The sequence below is a fragment of the Podarcis pityusensis genome, assembly GCF_964106645.2.
Source record: "Podarcis pityusensis genome assembly, chromosome: 6".
Taxonomy (NCBI): Eukaryota; Metazoa; Chordata; class Lepidosauria; order Squamata; family Lacertidae; genus Podarcis; species Podarcis pityusensis.
The window spans coordinates 44,667,508-44,685,550 of NC_138030.1; the positions used below are offsets into that span (position 1 = coordinate 44,667,508).

General features: G+C 39.5%; 1 protein-coding gene across 13 annotated transcripts in view; it reads right to left on the reverse strand.

Annotated features, from left to right (window-relative positions):
- The window catches only part of LOC308479373 (ankyrin repeat and SAM domain-containing protein 1A-like), a 114,728-nt gene that overhangs the window by 39,249 nt on the left and 57,436 nt on the right, over nt 1-18,043 (reverse strand). For 8 of the 13 annotated variants that reach the window (XM_081010025.1, XM_081010022.1, XM_081010016.1 and 5 more), the window contains 2 exons: nt 8,603-8,653; nt 6,914-6,980 (listed from right to left, as the gene is read on the reverse strand). In XM_081010025.1, the coding sequence (XP_080866151.1) occupies nt 6,914-6,980; nt 8,603-8,653 (118 nt within the window). The remainder of the gene's footprint in view (nt 1-6,913; nt 6,981-8,602; nt 8,654-18,043) is intronic. The other 5 variants (XM_081010024.1, XM_081010026.1, XM_081010020.1 and 2 more) reach the window with 2 other exon arrangements.

Sequence of the window (18,043 nt, forward strand, 5' to 3'; positions counted from 1 at the left end):
AAGATGCTTTGCCTTCACGGATCTGATCAGATACTGTAGTTATTACACCAAAGGCAACTTTTGTGAAGCTACTGGGGAACAGAATTGCCATTGTGGGGGGATGAAGAAGTCAAGTTACTAAACCCCCCTCATAATTATTTGGGAGAAGCAGTGTACAAAGGCCCTGAAAGTTTTTAGCTTGGATGTTCAAAAACCAGAGCCAGAATATACGCAAAGGCCCTAAACAGCGTTTTTGTAGTAAGTATAGTTTCCAACACCTAACTATTGGAATATAAAGTCAAAATCAAAACACAACTCCATTTCAAGTTTGAGAGTCTGAAGAAATTGTTTATGTTGTGATACTGATGAAGACAGTTTCATAGTTTTCCACTTAAGTCTAAAGTGTTTTGCATTTGCATAGCATGGCAAAAGAGAATTAAGCTAGAATTTGCCAGTTGGAACTAGTTTGCCAAATGAAATTATCCTCCCTCCTCATGCACTGTTCTGGGGGTTCTCCCATCCACCCCAAGCCAATTTTGGAGATGCTGTGTGGAAAGCCCTGTTGCCCAAGCAGAAGCCCTTGCATAGGGCTTCTGCTAAAAGAATCCTACCCTCTGTGTTTAACTAGGGACAGCTCACTCAGGCAGCACCAAAACATTTTGGCCACCAGGAAGGCTATTACATTAGTTTAACCCTGAGCACCTTAGATTTGGTAGCAGTTTATTATAATGGGATTGCAACCCTCTGGCTGCAAAGCAAAATGACCTTGATAATCAAGACTGTACCTTCATGTTTGTACATCACTATAAGACTATGGCTACTGGAGAAACCACTCATTCATTTTGGGCATGTGCCTAGACATAAACAGACAGTATCTTGATACATGGTCTGCATTAGAGAATGCATTTAGTGCATTTAATGCAAACTTGAGTGCTAAATTGAAAACATATCAACTACAGCCACCAAGAAAAGGCTAGACCAGGGGCTCTCAAACTTTCCACCCCCAGGGCCTGCTTCAGATAGCTGAAAATTACTGAGGTCCACCAGTTACAAAATGGTGGGGCAGGGGCAGAGCCCATCTCAAAATGGTGGCAGATAGAGGCAGTTTGGCATAATCAGGTGGCAATTACTGACATCATTTTCTACAAATATATCATCCATCTTTGGAAATTGCTAAATTATTTGTCACAGCATTTTCACTGCAGTGAGGTGTTTCATAGCTCAGGTTTCCTCAAGCTAAGCACAGACATTTGCTCTGGAGGTATTGTGACAGTCTCCTCGTTTTAGGTAGAATTTGCTGATCCAGAGGCTCTACATGAAGAAGACTTACTCTTTTATATTTCCCCACATCTCACCTCCACATGCCTCTATTTTTAGTCATGTCCTGTAATTTCTTCTCCAATTCTGCTTTCACACTCAACTGGACCTTAACCCCACCCCTAACCTCCGCATGCCAACTTCTTCCTGGTCCTCTTTCATTCATCCCTCCTATAACAGCTCTCTTCTTTTATCCCTTTCCTTTCTATTCCCATTTTATTTATTATTAATATTCATTAACAACAGCATTTTATCTTAGTTTCTCATTTCCTTCAACACCTCCCTCTGGCTCTTTATCCTCAGAGGAGGGAGACATTCATTCCCTCCTCCCTCACTGTACTTCTGCTTCTCAATCACTTGTACTCAGCATGGGTGCTGGCACTGGTCCAACCAAAATGCAGTGGCATGGCTAGGGGGTAGGGCAGGCATGTGAGGAGGCCTTGGACAGGCTGTGGCACTGAGGCCACTAGTGGATCCTAGTCAGTGGTTTGGGAAGCCATTAGTCTGTACCAATCTGTACCAAAAGGAGAACATTGGTGCCAATTGCCAATCCTCAAAAAGAACAATAGGTATTAACTCACTGCACTGAATAATACTGTCAGCTTTACTATAGTGTTTAAAATAATGAACTGGATGCAAATTGCAATGAGCTTTTGTGCAGCACAATACAGCACATTTTAGCTATACTTTTTAACTAGCTACCAAATTCTCTCTAATGCAACAAGACTTATGTAAGCAAACTGCCGTTGCAGTGGCCACTCATTCTTCTCTGGCTTTGGGTAATAAAATGACGGATGAAATCACTATAAAACCAGCACACTATATACAACCTCTCCATGCCAAGGGAATCCTCTCTTGCAAAAAAAAAAAAACTGCAGCAAAGAGAGGGTTATTTTATGCCATGAAGCCATTTTGCTCCAACACAGTAATTTTTTCAAGTAGAAGGGTAAGAATATTAAGTGGATTAACACCAGATAGAAAGTATACAAACCTTATATTACAAATAGAGGCCTGAGGCCAAGTTGTTGCAGAAAAACAAATGCTTTTGTTTTCATGTAGCAGACCCCTTTTAAAGATAGGTTTCAGAGGATGTGTTGCCCTTTTAATAGATTTCTTAATCAGTGGTGCTAGTGAAAATGTTCATGGACAAGGATCAGTGAGCACATTTCTATTGGGACAGAATGCTCACTCTTTGTAAAGCTTTAGAATCCCATCTCGGCAGTAGCAGTTTACAGTATATTGAACAGGGCATCCGCACATCCCAAAGGAAAGAAAGGTCTACAGCCTCTGCCAAAGTCTCTGCAAGAAGACCCCAAGCCTTTTAAATTTAAAGGTTGGTTACCTCAGTCACTGGTACATGAACAGAGACAAGGGACATACATAAGAGACCCTTTCACACATAACCCCAATGTGTGGAAGGAAAAGGAAGACTGTGCCTGCTGCCCCCGTTATTTAAGTGGATCCTGGCACCAACTCACATGCTGCTCAGAACATAGGCAAGGGAGCTGTGTGCATGCAGAATTTCTATATCAGCAGGAACTCAGCTGCACATGTATAGGATTCCTTGCCATAATTCCATTTAGCATGACCCCCTCCGCCCTCCATGCTTTGAGTATACCTGTAGACTTGTGAATAGCCCTTTGCTCACTTCTAATTTTAGAATTAAAGGAAAAGCAAACCCTAGGAATTCACGTCTTTGAAGTGAGATCGGAAATGACGAAACAAAAACTTGACGAGCGACACCGGGAAGTTCTAACTGCCACCAGTCTAAGTGACACTGAACAACAGAATATAGAGTGTTATGGTCCACACAAGCAGGAGAGGGACAACCCATTTCTAATGGTAGTACTCAGTAGGAGAAGCAAGTCTCATTTGATGGGCCACACATAAACATGTAGCCTAAAGGCTATGTTACTGGGAGTGGCACAGTTCCAAAGGCCTCAGATCAGTTCCTTCCACTAGGCAATTGTTATTTCTACTATGTAAAAAGAACCACTTTCAGCAAGGCTGAATGCTATGCAGTATTTCCTGGAATGTTCATTGCTCCTGTATCAGAGAATTATGACTATGAACACAATGGACCCTTCCTCCACTTACATTGTCCATTAATAAAAATATGTATCACAAAATGCCTTTAAAAGCAGATGACAAATTTAAGCGCACAGCTACACATTTGCAATATTTATCCAATTTAAGCGAGTAAATTTCGGTAAGTTGAAAAGATCGCTGCAGGCAGGCAAGCAAGGAGGGAGGGTTTCTTTATACGAACAGGACCAATTACTGAGCCTCTTCAGAAAGGGGCATAATATGCTGAGGTCGGAAATCCAATCCAAAGAACAGCCTGATAGTTTCTTTTGAAACTTAAACTAATTTGAAAATGATTCCTTAACTTGAACTTGTTACAGAATAAGGAGAGAAAGGATCTGCTTGGACTGCAGCTCCAGCAAATTTCCTTCGTATAACCTGTATTCTACAGTCACATAGTCAGATCAGGTCATTTTATAGGAAAATTGAATGACTTCCAGTAATGTGCTCCAATAATGGCATACACTTTCTGTGGACACACACGAGACTCCTATTTCACTTCTCCTTTAGCCAGCGCAAGCAACAAACCTTAATCCGTGACTTAGCATTACATCCAAACCAGGAATCATTGTTTGTTCCACTCCAAATGAACCAAGATGTTATGCCAATATTTGTTCTTGGCTTACCAATCATGGTTCATTGGAAGCAAACAAATCTTGATCCCCAGGTAGGACATAATGCGAAGGCAATGATTGTAGTTAGTTGCTCCCACTTGATGTAAGGGAGAATTGAAGCAGGAGCAATGTCCGCATTCACAGTGAACCATTGGCTGTAGTTTACTGTAACACATGAACTGGGCCAGCAAGAACGAAAGGTTGCTGATAAATTCATATTTTAAAATAAACAAATAATCAGAACAGCATTATGGAGTGCCGGGGGGGGGGGCAACGGCGACTGACAGAAGCAAATTATATATGGCAGCTCTGATCTGTTTTAGTTTAACTGATTTGCCAGAAAGTACATTTTTCTGCGTCAACCAAATTACAGAAAAAGCAATTTTGCCAAACAAGGAAGATCGATGAACATAAATACACTGGTCTTCTTTAAAACCCACATTGAAATAAGTGACTCCCACCTTGCAGTCTTTTCTGCATAGATTACTAGGTGCTTGGCCTGTATTGTATTGCTTGTGTAGAAGATCCTATAAAATTTTTTTATATAAGCTGTTCCATTAACATATAGGTCAACGCAACACTTTTGAAAAGTCTGTGGTATCAGATGAGACTTCATGTATGAGGTTCATGTATAGCACTACATATTTGTTTCTATGTTGTCTGCTACAAATATGAAAGATATACCCGGCTAAATACTTATACTGTTTGGCCTGGCATGGATTTTGTTTTGTTTTTTAAGTTCTCAACCAGGGAAAAGAAGTTTTAAAAGTGAATGGTGTATTTATTGCTTCATCTTAGAAAAATAACCTATTTCCAAAATGCATTCTTTAAGAGTTGTTATTTATATTGTTATCTTTACTTGTTGTAAAAATAATTTGCTTTATAACGTTAAAAAAAAGTGGAAACTGCAACAAGATGTTGCGGTGTCCCCTCCCTCCTAATACAAGTTCTCTGTTCAGAGGTCCAGCCAGCCATTTCATCCAAACAGGGCATGCCCCTTTCTCTCTCCTCCTGCTTTTTTTCTTTGAAAAATTCCTTGGCTGCTGAATATGATCAGTCCTCACTGGACTGTTTCTGTGGTTTCTTCACCACTTTAGGCTCATTTAAGATTTTTTAAAATGCTTCTGCAAAACTGGGTGGGGCAAGGGGGTATAACAGTCTTCTCTCTGAGGACCTGTGGGGTTATCAGAACTAAGCGGTAGCTTACAGCTTGTAGCTGTATTTCAATCCACATTCTTACTTCATGCTTCCATTCCAGGTGTGGAAGCAAATGTGTGGTTTATTTTATTTTATTTTAGCACCCTTTAATGAGCTGTAAAAACTTGGAACGTTTCTGGTAGTTTTCTGAAAAGCAAGTCAGTCTGCAGCAGCACCTCTGAATGTTTTCATGTTTTTGCCATGGGCTGTCACTGCTGTTTTGTTCTGCATCACATTTTTGAAACACTGTACTAAAATATTCCACAAGCTGCCACAAGGTTTAACCAAAGATGAACTCCTGATAATTTAAAAATCACTTATTCTCTACTCCTTATATGAGGAAGTATTGCTGAAAAAACCTTGCTATTCTCCTTCCTCTTGCCCCAGACTACAAGACTCCTTAAAGCAATCTGATGAAAATGGTGCTTTAATTACTACAGCAAGGCTTTTTCAATGACTTGAAGATGCCACCTTCAGGACTTCATGTTGCTACAAATTACTGTTGAAGGCTGGAGAAGATGGGGGTGGGAGCAGAACTAGGATGCAGTCTTCCACCTTTGTCAGAAATTCTCAGTCAAGGTTGCCCACGAAAGAAGGCAAGGGATTGAGGAAACTGGTATAAAAGGCATCTTTTCCCAGGGCAAGTAGGGCTCTAGCTCATGTACATGCAAGAATCAAGATCCAGAAAGTGATTTTTCATGAATGAAATCAAGCCAGGAAATTATCAGATATATGGGCCCTTTATACTGATGGTTTAAGGTTGCTTGAAAAGTGCTTTGTGTCCCACCCTCTTCTCCTCCCTTTCTCCTCTTTTTTTACAGACGGTATTTTTCCCCCTGAGTATTTAAAATGTTTAAAAATGCAATATAAAAACTATACAAAAGGAAAGAAAAAAAGAGCCAAATAGACCTAAGTAGAAAAAAGGCAGCAGATAAAACTACAAGGAATCCATTGTACTGGATCTTTTTTAAGCCCTGCTCTTGCTGCATTTTGCCCTGTAGTCTCTTTTTGCCTAACCCCACCAAAGCTTGTAAACTCTCTGAACACAGAGCCCATTTCTGTTGTGCGCAGCACATAACAAAATATAGAGGTGCTTCCTTCCTCAACAAGCCTTTTAAGTGGAGATCTTTATCCTGGTCTGAATCTGTACTGGATTTAAAGCTATTTTCATATATGATTTTTTTTTTTTAGTGTGTTAAATCATTTTGAGATACTTTATGGTTAGTAATTCATGAACAGAATCAAACAAACAAATATCTAAATAAGTGAAGGAAGGCAAAACTGGGGTCAGATAAAATGTATGGTATGAGCAGCAGTGAAAGTGGAGTTGTAGTAAAGGGGGAGGGGTAGCCAGTCCATTAAATTAAGCATGGGGAGGGGTGATCCAATATCATGAAAGCTGGCTTTCTCTTCTCCCTCGTACAGCTCTAAACTCCACACCCTCAAATTTACTCCAGGGAGTTCCCCAACCCTGGCCATTCCGCTGGCAGATAAATGCTGATGGATATCCCCATCTAATCAGGGACTGCAGAATAGCAAATTGCTGCCTCTTATCTGGATTTCTGGTCTTAAAGGGAAGCCTTAAGATAGCTGCATATCTCAACTATGGGGTTGAGAAATACAAGGTTCCTCAATGGTAAGTCCCAAATGGGCCCAACTTTTTGTACTGCTCTCTCACTTGTTTGAATTGACTCACACCCTTTAGCAGTTCAGTATGGTACCTGAAATCCTCTGCTGTTCCTGAGAAAAGTCAATGCCTTCACCAATGGAGCTCATTATTTTTTCAATCTGAAAAACATAAGAAATTATTAGTGATAATTGAGCAACACCTGACTAGAGAGCTTCTTAATCCTATAATTGTATAAAGCTACACGTCCAAGAGATTTGTATTGTTGTCTGGAAATAATAAATTCATGGTAAATATAAGAGAGAGAAATCTATAGAAGCATCTTACCAAGCTGATAACTAGCAAGAAAGTGATAACATTTGTTCATACTATAGAATAATCTATTCCTCTGATCTCACCTTAAAATACAGAAACTCCCCACTACCAATAAAGAATATGCCACTCCAGCTAAGAAGAGAACCTTCAAGGCAAATAACCCAATACCAAGTTGCTTCTACTGAAAGCCTGCAAAGACATTAGGATGAGCTGGAAACCATGAACAGATAGCAGCAGTATTTTAAAGTACATTTCAACCAGGAAGAGAGAAGCCAGTCAATCTAACTGAACTACAGGTTCATGTAGATGCTCCCAAGCATTTATATCTCAAAAAAAGGAATCCATTGTTGCAGTCAATGCCACATTCTGGATATTATTATTTTTTAAAAAACAACCTCTACATCTTTTTAAAAGTACTTTGACAAGTGGTCTTATGTACCAACATCTAAGCAGATCTTCAACCTACAGAGCTTGATGCCCAGGCACTTCTTGTGCAATCCTGGAGAAAGAAGGAGGAGGAGGAGCTTCTTTGGGTTTGTTTGTATGCTCAAAGACCTAGGAATACTGTCTAGGAATAGACATGGGTGGCAAATGGTGTTGATGGGTTTATGCCCAATTCCTGCAAGACAATGATATCTAATACTCCATTTAGTTCTGCACTGTTCAACCCACAAACCTTGACATATCAAGTTACTGCACATCTCATTTAAGTTATCAAGTTTAAGATGCGCTTTTACAGCAGTGGAAATAGACTTCTGAGGTATTTCTTCATAAGATCTGCTATCTTATGCTACCATAATAAAATCAACTTATTATGAAAGAGAAGACTGAATCTCAAGATGACATCCCTGACAAATTACCAAATTAATGTAGAACTGCTTCTTATGAGCAAATGCCTAAGGACATTTAACAGACACAATCATTTATTTTCCCTGTTCATCTCACTTCTCCTGCATCAACTTTTAGATTGTAAACTTTGGGGGGAGGAAAGTACCATGCACATTAATTGCACTACAACAAGTAAACAACAACAAAAGTAGCAATAGGTTAGATTTACTCCTGTTGAGACACCACTGCTTTGTTTTAGCAATTTTTTCAAAAGCAATGAAAGGCCACTCCTCTCATTTTTTTTGGGTCCTCTATGGGCTACCTCTAAAAAATTGACATTAAATTCACATCCCCTCAGTATGATTTTATAGAAGTAAGCTTGTAGCATAATGTCTAAATGTCAAAGACCTCCAGCAGGAAAAAGCATTTTTATCCAATAACCATATGAGTTACAACATGTTTGATATAGCACATTGACTTTTATATGACTCTACAAATAGCACCAGAACAGACTCAAATGTTTTCAAAACCCAGCAAAGGAAAAACACAAACACCAAGAAAGCAGAAAATAACTGCACACTAAGCAACCCCAGCAGTCAGCCTGCTTCCCAGATTAGGCAAAGTTTTGCAGGTTTCTTACATTGGAGAAAGATTGAACTTCGACGACATCAGGCACCTGCTGCTGAAACTGCTGGGAAAGAGCAAAACATGCATTTCAATCCATTAAGTTAAGCACAATTTTGTCTAGGAGAATGGATTATGCAAGGTCTCTTCTTAAGACTGTTTGATTCAGAACAGCACAAGTTCAGGCCAGAATTTAATAAAGGGCCATGTCCCCCCCCCCTTTTTTTTTTGTACCATGAGTTGCCTCCTGGTCTTAAGCACTGCAGGTAAAGTTTTAAACTATTCTACAACTTCTATGGTTGACTGTGCAATTTAACATTAAAATGAGGTAGATACTCAAAAGCAGATGTGGAAATAGGGTTCCCAATGTTTTTAGTGCATCAAACTATTTTCAGATTTCCTGTTTCTCATACTGCTAAGAAGCAGGTACTTTACAGATAGGTACTTTATGTTACTTTATGTATTTCTTGTGGGGCAACATCCTGAAAGGAGCTTTCTTAGATTGCAGTCATGGGGACCATGGGGATGCAAGAATAAAAGAAACACAAAGACAAGCATTTTTAAGTCCAATATGCACAAAACAGTCCAACCCAATAAAAAAAATTCCTGAGTACATAAGATGACCCAATAGAAACATGGATTCTGATCAGTTATTTCAGCTGAATGACGTCTTTTTATTCCTGACAAATGCCAATATGTATAAGAGTGCAGAGAACTTTTTTGAAGTCTAAAAGTATGCTTCTCCCAAAAGCATATACTGCAGCTTAGATAGCAAGACACATGAGCGGTGTCCTACTCATGAAATGGGACTATCTTGCTCTCTCTTCCTGATTGCAGCTCAGTGCTTTATGAAAAGCCTACCTTGTGAGATATTGTGTAGAGCAGGCATGGCCAAACTTGGCCCTCCAGATGTTTTGGAACTACAACTCCCATCATCCTTGGCTAACAGGACCAGTGGTCAGGGATGATGGGAATTGTAGTCCCAAAACATCTGGAGGGCCACGTTTGGCCATGCCTGGTGTAGAGGCTCAGAGGACAATCTTTCTACCCCCTTACATGAGTTGAAGTGACATTTCAGTCATGCTAGAGACCCTTGGATCCAAATCACATGTTCAACTGCATTCAGATGATACACCATTCATTTTCTCCTTCCCCACATACACACACTTGCTTACATCACAAAAAAACCCTACGTGAGAACTTTGGGGTTGCTTTTTTTTAAAAGGAAAACACCCTCAGATTTCTTATGCACCAAAGTTATATAAGAGTAGCATGGGATGACTTAATATCTGAAGGGCCTTGTGAAACCCACAAGCTTATAATCAAGTTAAATAGTAACCACTAGGCAAATTCAAGTACCTATTCTCTGTGGCCCACCTGGCAACAATTCCCTATACTTATTACTGTATTTATTACATTCATAATTTTCAAAGGGCACCTCAAGTTTACCCTTGAAGAACAGCTGCAATCTAGAAGGTCAGAGATTTACAGATGCTTTGAAGCCTTCACTAGCTCAATGCTTTGTTATCCAAAAATGTTGGCGGTAGATTTTTGGGTGGGGTGGGGAGAAATAGAGGAGTCCAAGTAAACAGTCCATTTTGGTAACAGTAACTAGCTCTGCTCTTCTATCGCTCCACCGACAAATCCTATTATGCACACCCAACATGCAAGTGCCTCAGCATTTAAGCCTAACAGAGTCCCTCCATTTAGAACAGCTGTGCCCCTCCCTTAGTGGAAATGTGGACATTTGCCAAAAGGCTTCATTTAGCATGCACTAACAAAAGCAGCTTGACATACTCTGTGCTGGAAAACAAACAGAACTTCCATGTCTGTTAATATCTTTTGCCTCTTCAATCCCAGCTGATGCATAAAACACTTAAACATAAAATTCTTCTGTAAAAAGGTAAATGCCCTGAGGGATGCTTCAAGGCTGCCCACCTTGCTTTTCCCAGTCTCTGCTAATTTGTTTCAAGAGTGTTTTTAAGGATAAAAAATAGCTCAATGAACTTCAATGAAGGGAACGCGTAGAACTCCCTTTTGTGCCAAGTTACTTCAGTTTTGATGAAATAATTAAAAATGCATCACAAACGGCACTAGTTCTGCCTTAGTGCTGCAGGGCCGTCAGTATCAAACTGACAAACAGGGAACGAAAGGCGTGTGCACCCCTCCCATTTAGATACTTCTCACGAAATCCCATTGAAACAGTTTCCCCATGTAGAACCCCCTATAACCCCTGAATTTAAAAAGTCAAAGGGCATTTTGGCATGAGAGCTGCTTTAGGCAAAGCTGCTTCCTGGTATGCCCATGCTATTTTTGTCTGCATTTTGCTTTAAGCAGTTCTCAAGTCAACTTCAGAAATTGCTGTTTAATTTTTGGGTGATGTCTCTGAAGCCCTGGCTTCTGATCACTAACAATCCTATGAACTGCTTCTGAGGTTAATCTAGCTATCCCTTTGAACCTACTGCCATCCCCATAAGGCCAAGAACACTGGTATTTCTTTTTTTCTTTCTTTTTTTAAGTGCTTGGGTTACAGATTTCTGTGCCAAGCATAAAATTCCATGCTTGTGCACAGCCATTCATATAAAAACAGTACAGCAGGGAGACACAGCTCAGTGCATGTTGTGGTTTACATATGGTACGTGTAGTAACTATCTGTAGATAGGCTGAAAATTAATTCAAAATAAAAGGTCTCTCTGTGATCAATGTTTTTAAGTGCTACAGAAAAGGAGCAACATACAGTTTGCTGCCTCGACAATTTCTTGCAAAAAAGACAAATCATTCCCATTGCAACGTAACAAGCATCTAACTGTGCCAACATTATAAATCCAAGATAGTATAAAAAGTATAAAATAGTATAGTAGTATAGTATAAGACAGTATAAAAAGGAAATGGTGATGCTGTTGCAAGTCAACCTGGTTTAACAGCTTCCAAAACTGTGGGAGGTGAACTGCTACCAGGGAATTTAATGTGTGGGCAATCCATGGTGCAAAAATTTACACAGAATCTAGTAAGCACTCTATCTTTGAAAAAAGCAAGATTTCTCATTCTAATGATTGCAGGAATATATTTGGAAGCATTTGTCAAGTTGCCAGTCTTCATGCAATAGAGTCAGCACAGATCAAAGCTTTCACATGCTTCTCCCATCTTTTCCAGGGGAGTGCTGTTTCTCTCTTTCTGTTTTGTGTTTTCAAGCACAAAAATGTTGTTGAAGGTAAATTCTAACCACTTCTATAACTGCTTTTGTCAGTGCACTCGATCATGCATCAAGGTGAATGCCACCACCAAACCAACCCCTCAGCATGTTTATCCTGGCAAGTGCCACTTAGTTCCATGAAACTTTTGTACAAAGCATGCATGAATGCATGCACAGGATTGCTGCACATTCATGTGCTTTGCTCACTTTTCAAGCAATTTGGTATTCTTAGGATTTCACACAATCATACAGTGTAGAGTTAGAAGGGACTGTGAGGGTCATCTAGTTCAACGCCCTGCAATATAGGAATCTCAGCTAGAACCTCGGCTTAAAAATCTCCAAGGAAGGATAGTCCACCACTTCTTATGGAAGTTGGTTTCATTGTAAACAAGTGATAGCCTGGAGTGGAGAATTTCTCCAAAGGCCTAGTCAGATTATTATCAGCCATGATTGGACATATTTTTTAAAGACACTCTGAAATAATTTTTGGTCAGCAGCACCGAAGAGCAGCTCAGGTTTGTGGGTTTCATCCTATCACCAGGCAAGTTTGAAGGAGAGTTAAAGCTTCTTGTTTAAAGCTAGAAGCTAATATACATCCAAAAAAGGCCTATTACTATGTTAACTGCTAATACTTTGGGAAACACAAGCTACAGGCTTTTTCCTTCTCAACTTTATCCAGTATTTAACTTTTCTTCAGCAAACCAGTGGAGGATCAGTTGTTGGACAAAGTGGGGCATACCCTCCTAATATTCTGAGTCTCCCCCCCCCCCCCATGTCCCAAATCTGCAAAGCCATAGTTCAGCCTTTCTACGGTCACCCACAGTCATTATTAATGCATTTACCACTGAATGAGATGCTTACTAGATTCTTCTGCTCATCTTCTCTCCTTAGCCAATCAAAATAATCACTACCAGCATGTCTCTAGTATCTTTCTCCCACAGAAATTGCTTTGGTGCGGCAAAAGATTCTTTTGCTCATTTTCCTCCCCATTTTTCTCGGAAGTCATGGGGGGAGCTAAGATTTAGAATAAGTAGTGGGGGGTGTCACTGGTTGCGCTGTTAATCAGCCCATCCTAAGCCAATTAGCACCATGCATTCTTCCTGTAGGTGTTCACAAGCCAATCAGAACCATGCTTTTTCCTGTGCTGCCATCTGCAGCATGTGCCAGAATGATAGATACTCACAGTGGGACCCTTGTTTACTTATCTTTTGTGTAAACATGGAAGGGCGAAAATATTAACCTGAAGTATATTTTTAATAATATTTAAATTGCATAATGTGTTCTGATTTTCATTTAGGGTTTTAACTAAATTAAAGGGGTGATATAACGACAATTAATAAATTAACACCAGTTACCCAGGAACAAGCACTATTGAATTCATTAGGACTTATTTCAGAGTAGACAGGTAGCTAACAGAATTAGATTGTTCATGTTGCTGCTCTTCTATAACCAGCTTATCTTATTGAATCAATTAAAGCAAGTGAGCTTGGTTTCTTTTCATGTCATTCATGATTCTTCTCTTCCACATTTTATCCTCACAACCCAGTGAATAGCCCAAGGTCACCAGGGCATTTCATAATTGAGTAGTGGTTTTAACCCTGGTTTCCTGCACCCTAGTCCATTTAATATTTCTCTGCATTCTGGAAAGAAGGCAAAGTAGTAGGTAAGTTGGAGAGGGGAGGACAATCTTTTTCCATAAGGTTGGAAGGTTAGGGGGACCTTATTAACAAGGTTATTTGGCAACTGAGTAACCAATTCACGTTAAAATCCTAGCTGGAAGCCATCCCAACTGAATTTAGTAAGACTTGCTTCCGAGTTATGTATGGTTGTTGTGACATTAACTCACACTATGAATTTTGACAGCAGGACCCTTCGTTAAATATGGTTAGACACTTTTCAGTTTACTTAGGCACCAAGTACTCCTATAACTGCAATGCATTTGTTTCAACACCTCTGCAAGCGAGGAGGGTGAGAAGAAAATCCGAACTTTGCCCTGTCAATGCAACCTCCTTGGTCCCACCCATGTGACCTTATTGGCCCCACCTACATGACCCCTTGGCCACAGGTAACCCTATCAGGTCCAGGAACTACCAAATGTCACTGCAGCAAACCTTGTGTTTTAAAAAATATTGTATACAACTTCAGACCTCCTTCATCCCTTTCAGAACATTAGACAAGCTTACCTGGACTTGCTGCTGCCACATAAAGCTTGGTGTATGTACCTTTGCATGAGGTTCCGGGGAGTAGCAACAACATATCTATAGAGTGCATCCCCAAGTTTTTCTCTTTTCTATGTTTTTTTTTCCAGTCAAACTGGGGCCATTACATAAAATGTCAAGCAGCTCTAAAAGTAACAAGTTGCTTCTCTTGCCTGCATTGTGTGTTCCCACTACAGTTCAGTGCATCTGTCAACTATCATGGAACTCTAAGGAACAATGTTTTATTACTGGAACTTCAATTATTCTTTCCTATAAAATCAATGCATATGAGGTAATATTACCCAGTAGTGACCGGTTTAACGATTATGGGAAAGAGGTTGTATTTATTTGTAGCAGGGATTTGTGATAACAAAATAGTAAAAAAGTAATCAGCAAAACAGTGGGTGGAAGACACTGTGGAAGAACTATATGCAGTGCTTTTTGGGGGTAAAAAAAGTGAGGTGTCAGTACTTATATATTGATATAAGTGTCATAGGTGCCAGCACAAATTGGGTGCCACAGGCAGCAAAAAGTGAGTGGTGTCACAAAAAAGCCCTGACTACATGTATATTTTGGGCTACAGCTGAAAAGTTGTATAAAATATCATCTCTTTTTGTTCTGTGTTATGTTCTATACTTCTAAAAGCCACAAAAGCCACAAATTAGAAGTGCACAGTATTTTGATTTGACAGTCCAAATGACATCTTACAAAATAACAGCAAAACAGAACTCTGGATAAGGTTATGTTGGTGTTAATTTTCAATTCTTTGTTTCTAAATTTACACAACAGCACAATGGAGAAGAAATCTGATTAAATTTGTAGTGAAACTGACTAGCTAGAAAGCATGAAAAAAACCCCACTATGGGTTTAGGGTATGAATGGATTTCCTTCACACTGCACAAAACATGAGAATTTAGATAATAGTTAATTGTACGGTAAAACCTAAAACATAGGCCGTATGGATTACGAATCCATACGGGTTACGAATGGGGCAGGTTGCTCATTTTCGGGTTGTGGACCACACCAAACCCAGAAGTACTGGAATGGGTATTTCCGGGTTTTAACACTCGCTCATGCGCAGAAGCACAAAATGACATCACACGCATACGCAGAAGCGCCGGGTCGCATCACACGCATGCGCAGACGCAGCTCTGTGGGTTGCGAACGTGCCTCCCGCACGGATCACGTTCTCAACCCGAGGTATGACTGTACTATGCTTCTCATTACAGTAGAGTAGCTATATGTCTGGAATTTCCCAGACATAACCGGGATTCGGTCGTCAGAAACAGTGTCTGGGTGGGAATTGGATAAATGTCCAGGAAAATCTGGATGTATGGCAACCCATGTCGGAAGTGTACATTTTGGTGAATTTCACTAAAAATAGCTCAAAAACTGAAAGCTCAACAACTTTTGTGTCCAGATTTTCACTTTTTGAAATATGGTGACCCTACATTACAAAACAACAGCCAAGCTTCTTAGGATTTGTTTACTTAGCTACTAATGACCAAAATCAACTCTAGCTTACAGGTGTACTTGTGCTGTTGTACAAAGTGCACACAAAGAGACTCATAGAAACTAGTAAATGTAAACTGCATTTTCATTCTTGCTTTAGCTTAATTATGAGCCATACAAAAAAATCTCAGTTTGAGAAGAGCCTTGCTTTTTTTCCTGAGGTTGAGTGCTAAGTAAATTAGTTTTTTAAAAAAGGCAAGAACACAGCCAACATTTTTTCTTAATCTAATTAAGAAAATTTAAATAGAGGCGGTGACCATTTTGTGCACGTCCAATTGACGTGCAACTGCTGACATGTGCATTGGTCTCAGCCCCGGAGCAGGAGCGGAACGGGCTTACGCACAAATGCTGACATGCACAATGACCCTGAACTCAACCCCAGCACAAACGGGGAGTTTCTTGTATTTTAATGTAATTAGTCTCTTTCTTCTATTTTCTGAGGAAGCTGTAACTTCATACGCTCAATTTAAAAAACCTCTTGACACAAATATAGTTTAGAAAAGGCAAAGCTAATAAATAGGCTTTATGGAGCCTAAGCTCTTGGCATATGGGCACATTGTAAAATATAATTTACAATGCAGTGCAGGCTAAGAAGCTGCTGAGCAGTTAACAGCCTCAACTAAACCTGAAGTGATATTTTCATTTTGAAAATAGAGCCTATTTCAAGACAGCCTAAAACAGGAGTGGGCAGAAGGTAGATCAGAACCTACTGAAAGATCTCTATGTGATTTGAAGCAGATCAGCAAGAATTTCTGACTCCCAGTTTAACAATGACAACAAAATTACTCTGCCATCCTGCTGAATCTGTTTGTGAAAGGGTTGTAATTTCAGTTCAGTTTTGGCGTAAAATAAAACTTCTAGTCTCAGAATTCTTTAATTCTAAGCATCTGCTTCTTGCATCTGTCTCTAGTTGGTGAGTGACAAGTTCTAGCAAAAAAACAACCTCAAAGTTCCTGCAAGCATGAAACCTGCCTACCCCAGTCTATAGAGAAGTAGCACTTCCTGAAGATAAAAAATTGGTAATCAGATTATTTCCTAGCATTCCATAGGTCTGGCAGACCTCTGCAAATATGGCTTGCAATACACTGTTATTTCTTCTTATTGCTTCCTGACATGCAATGAAACTAGTAACACCACAAAGGTTACTTTTTGTGTGATCATAGATACAATCCATGTTGGTCCATAGAAAAGTAAGCACAACAACATAAGACCAAACCAAAACAACTCTCATACTTTCAGGTTTATAGCGCTGTAGATACATAGAAACTTTATTTGCATTGGCCACTAGCCATAGCAATAACGCTGTAGATACCATCAAGAGCATGTACAGAATCTATGGCCTTCTGCACAAATAAAATTATGTTCATTTATACACATGCAGATGTTATACACATTTCAGGTAAATCAGCTGCAAATAAGTTAATGCTGATATTCCTTAGAAAGGCAAAGCCAAGTAATATGTCCCAGAACATGTGAAAAGCTACCAATGAAGGACAGCTTTAGCATTTGAGAAGGGTAAAAGGAAAATATGAAGTCATATTCTTCTCAGTAGCCAAGAGCAGTAAAAACCATAAGATTCAGTTTAAGAATTACATGACCACATTGGACCACAAGTCTTAAGGGAATCTAAAACCAATGCATAATTAAGGTAATATATTACTTGTCACTATCCTTCCTATAAACCAAAACCAGGGCTCCACAAGATAGCAATTACTACACAGAGAGCAAAGCCAGGGCAGTTTATGATGCTTGGCTAATTTGGTCAGCAGCTTCATGCCACAGAATTATAGGTTTATAAGTTCACTGTTATTTCATTCCACATATACATAATATAGTAGGCTTGCCTGTTAAGAACTTGGCAGCACCAATATCGAAGACTTGAAAATTTAATGCTATTCTTATTAATCTGAATTCAAAGTAATAAAATAAAGTCGCATGCCTTACAAATTACCTAACCAAATGCCTGGCCTTCCCTTAACAAGGAATATTATCTGGACATGGACTAAAGACATAGCAATTTTAGCAGAAATATGTACCCTGGCTGCCTTTCCTTCCAAAAAAACAGACAGCTCACTTTCATCTTGAATGGATCGCAATGGAAAGGTTAGCAACACAGACTGAAAACTAGATCCTAAGCAGTCAGGTGAAGATCAGCTGGGAATCTGGAATAAGCTTGGGATCTGAAGCTCTGAAACAAAACATGGATAACTAAAGAATCATCCATGTATTTTCAAGAAAGCAAAACCTGTTTTGAAGAGTCACCCCTCCACAGATAAATTAATGCTGCTTTAAAAAAAGAATGTGTAGTTTCATTTTTCACCATATACAGTAGCAGCAGCATTTACCAGAAACTTTTCCAATTTACCTGACAAATGTTTGCCGATGCATATAACTTTTTTATTATTATATATAAGCACTGCAAATTCATACTAACAAAAAAACTATTGCTCTAGCAACATGTGATCTTTAGTTAGTGCAAGAACAAGAATTCTATATTCAATGCCCCAAAATCTGTCAGATCAGAATTAAAGCTATCTCATGTTGGCTCGAGCTC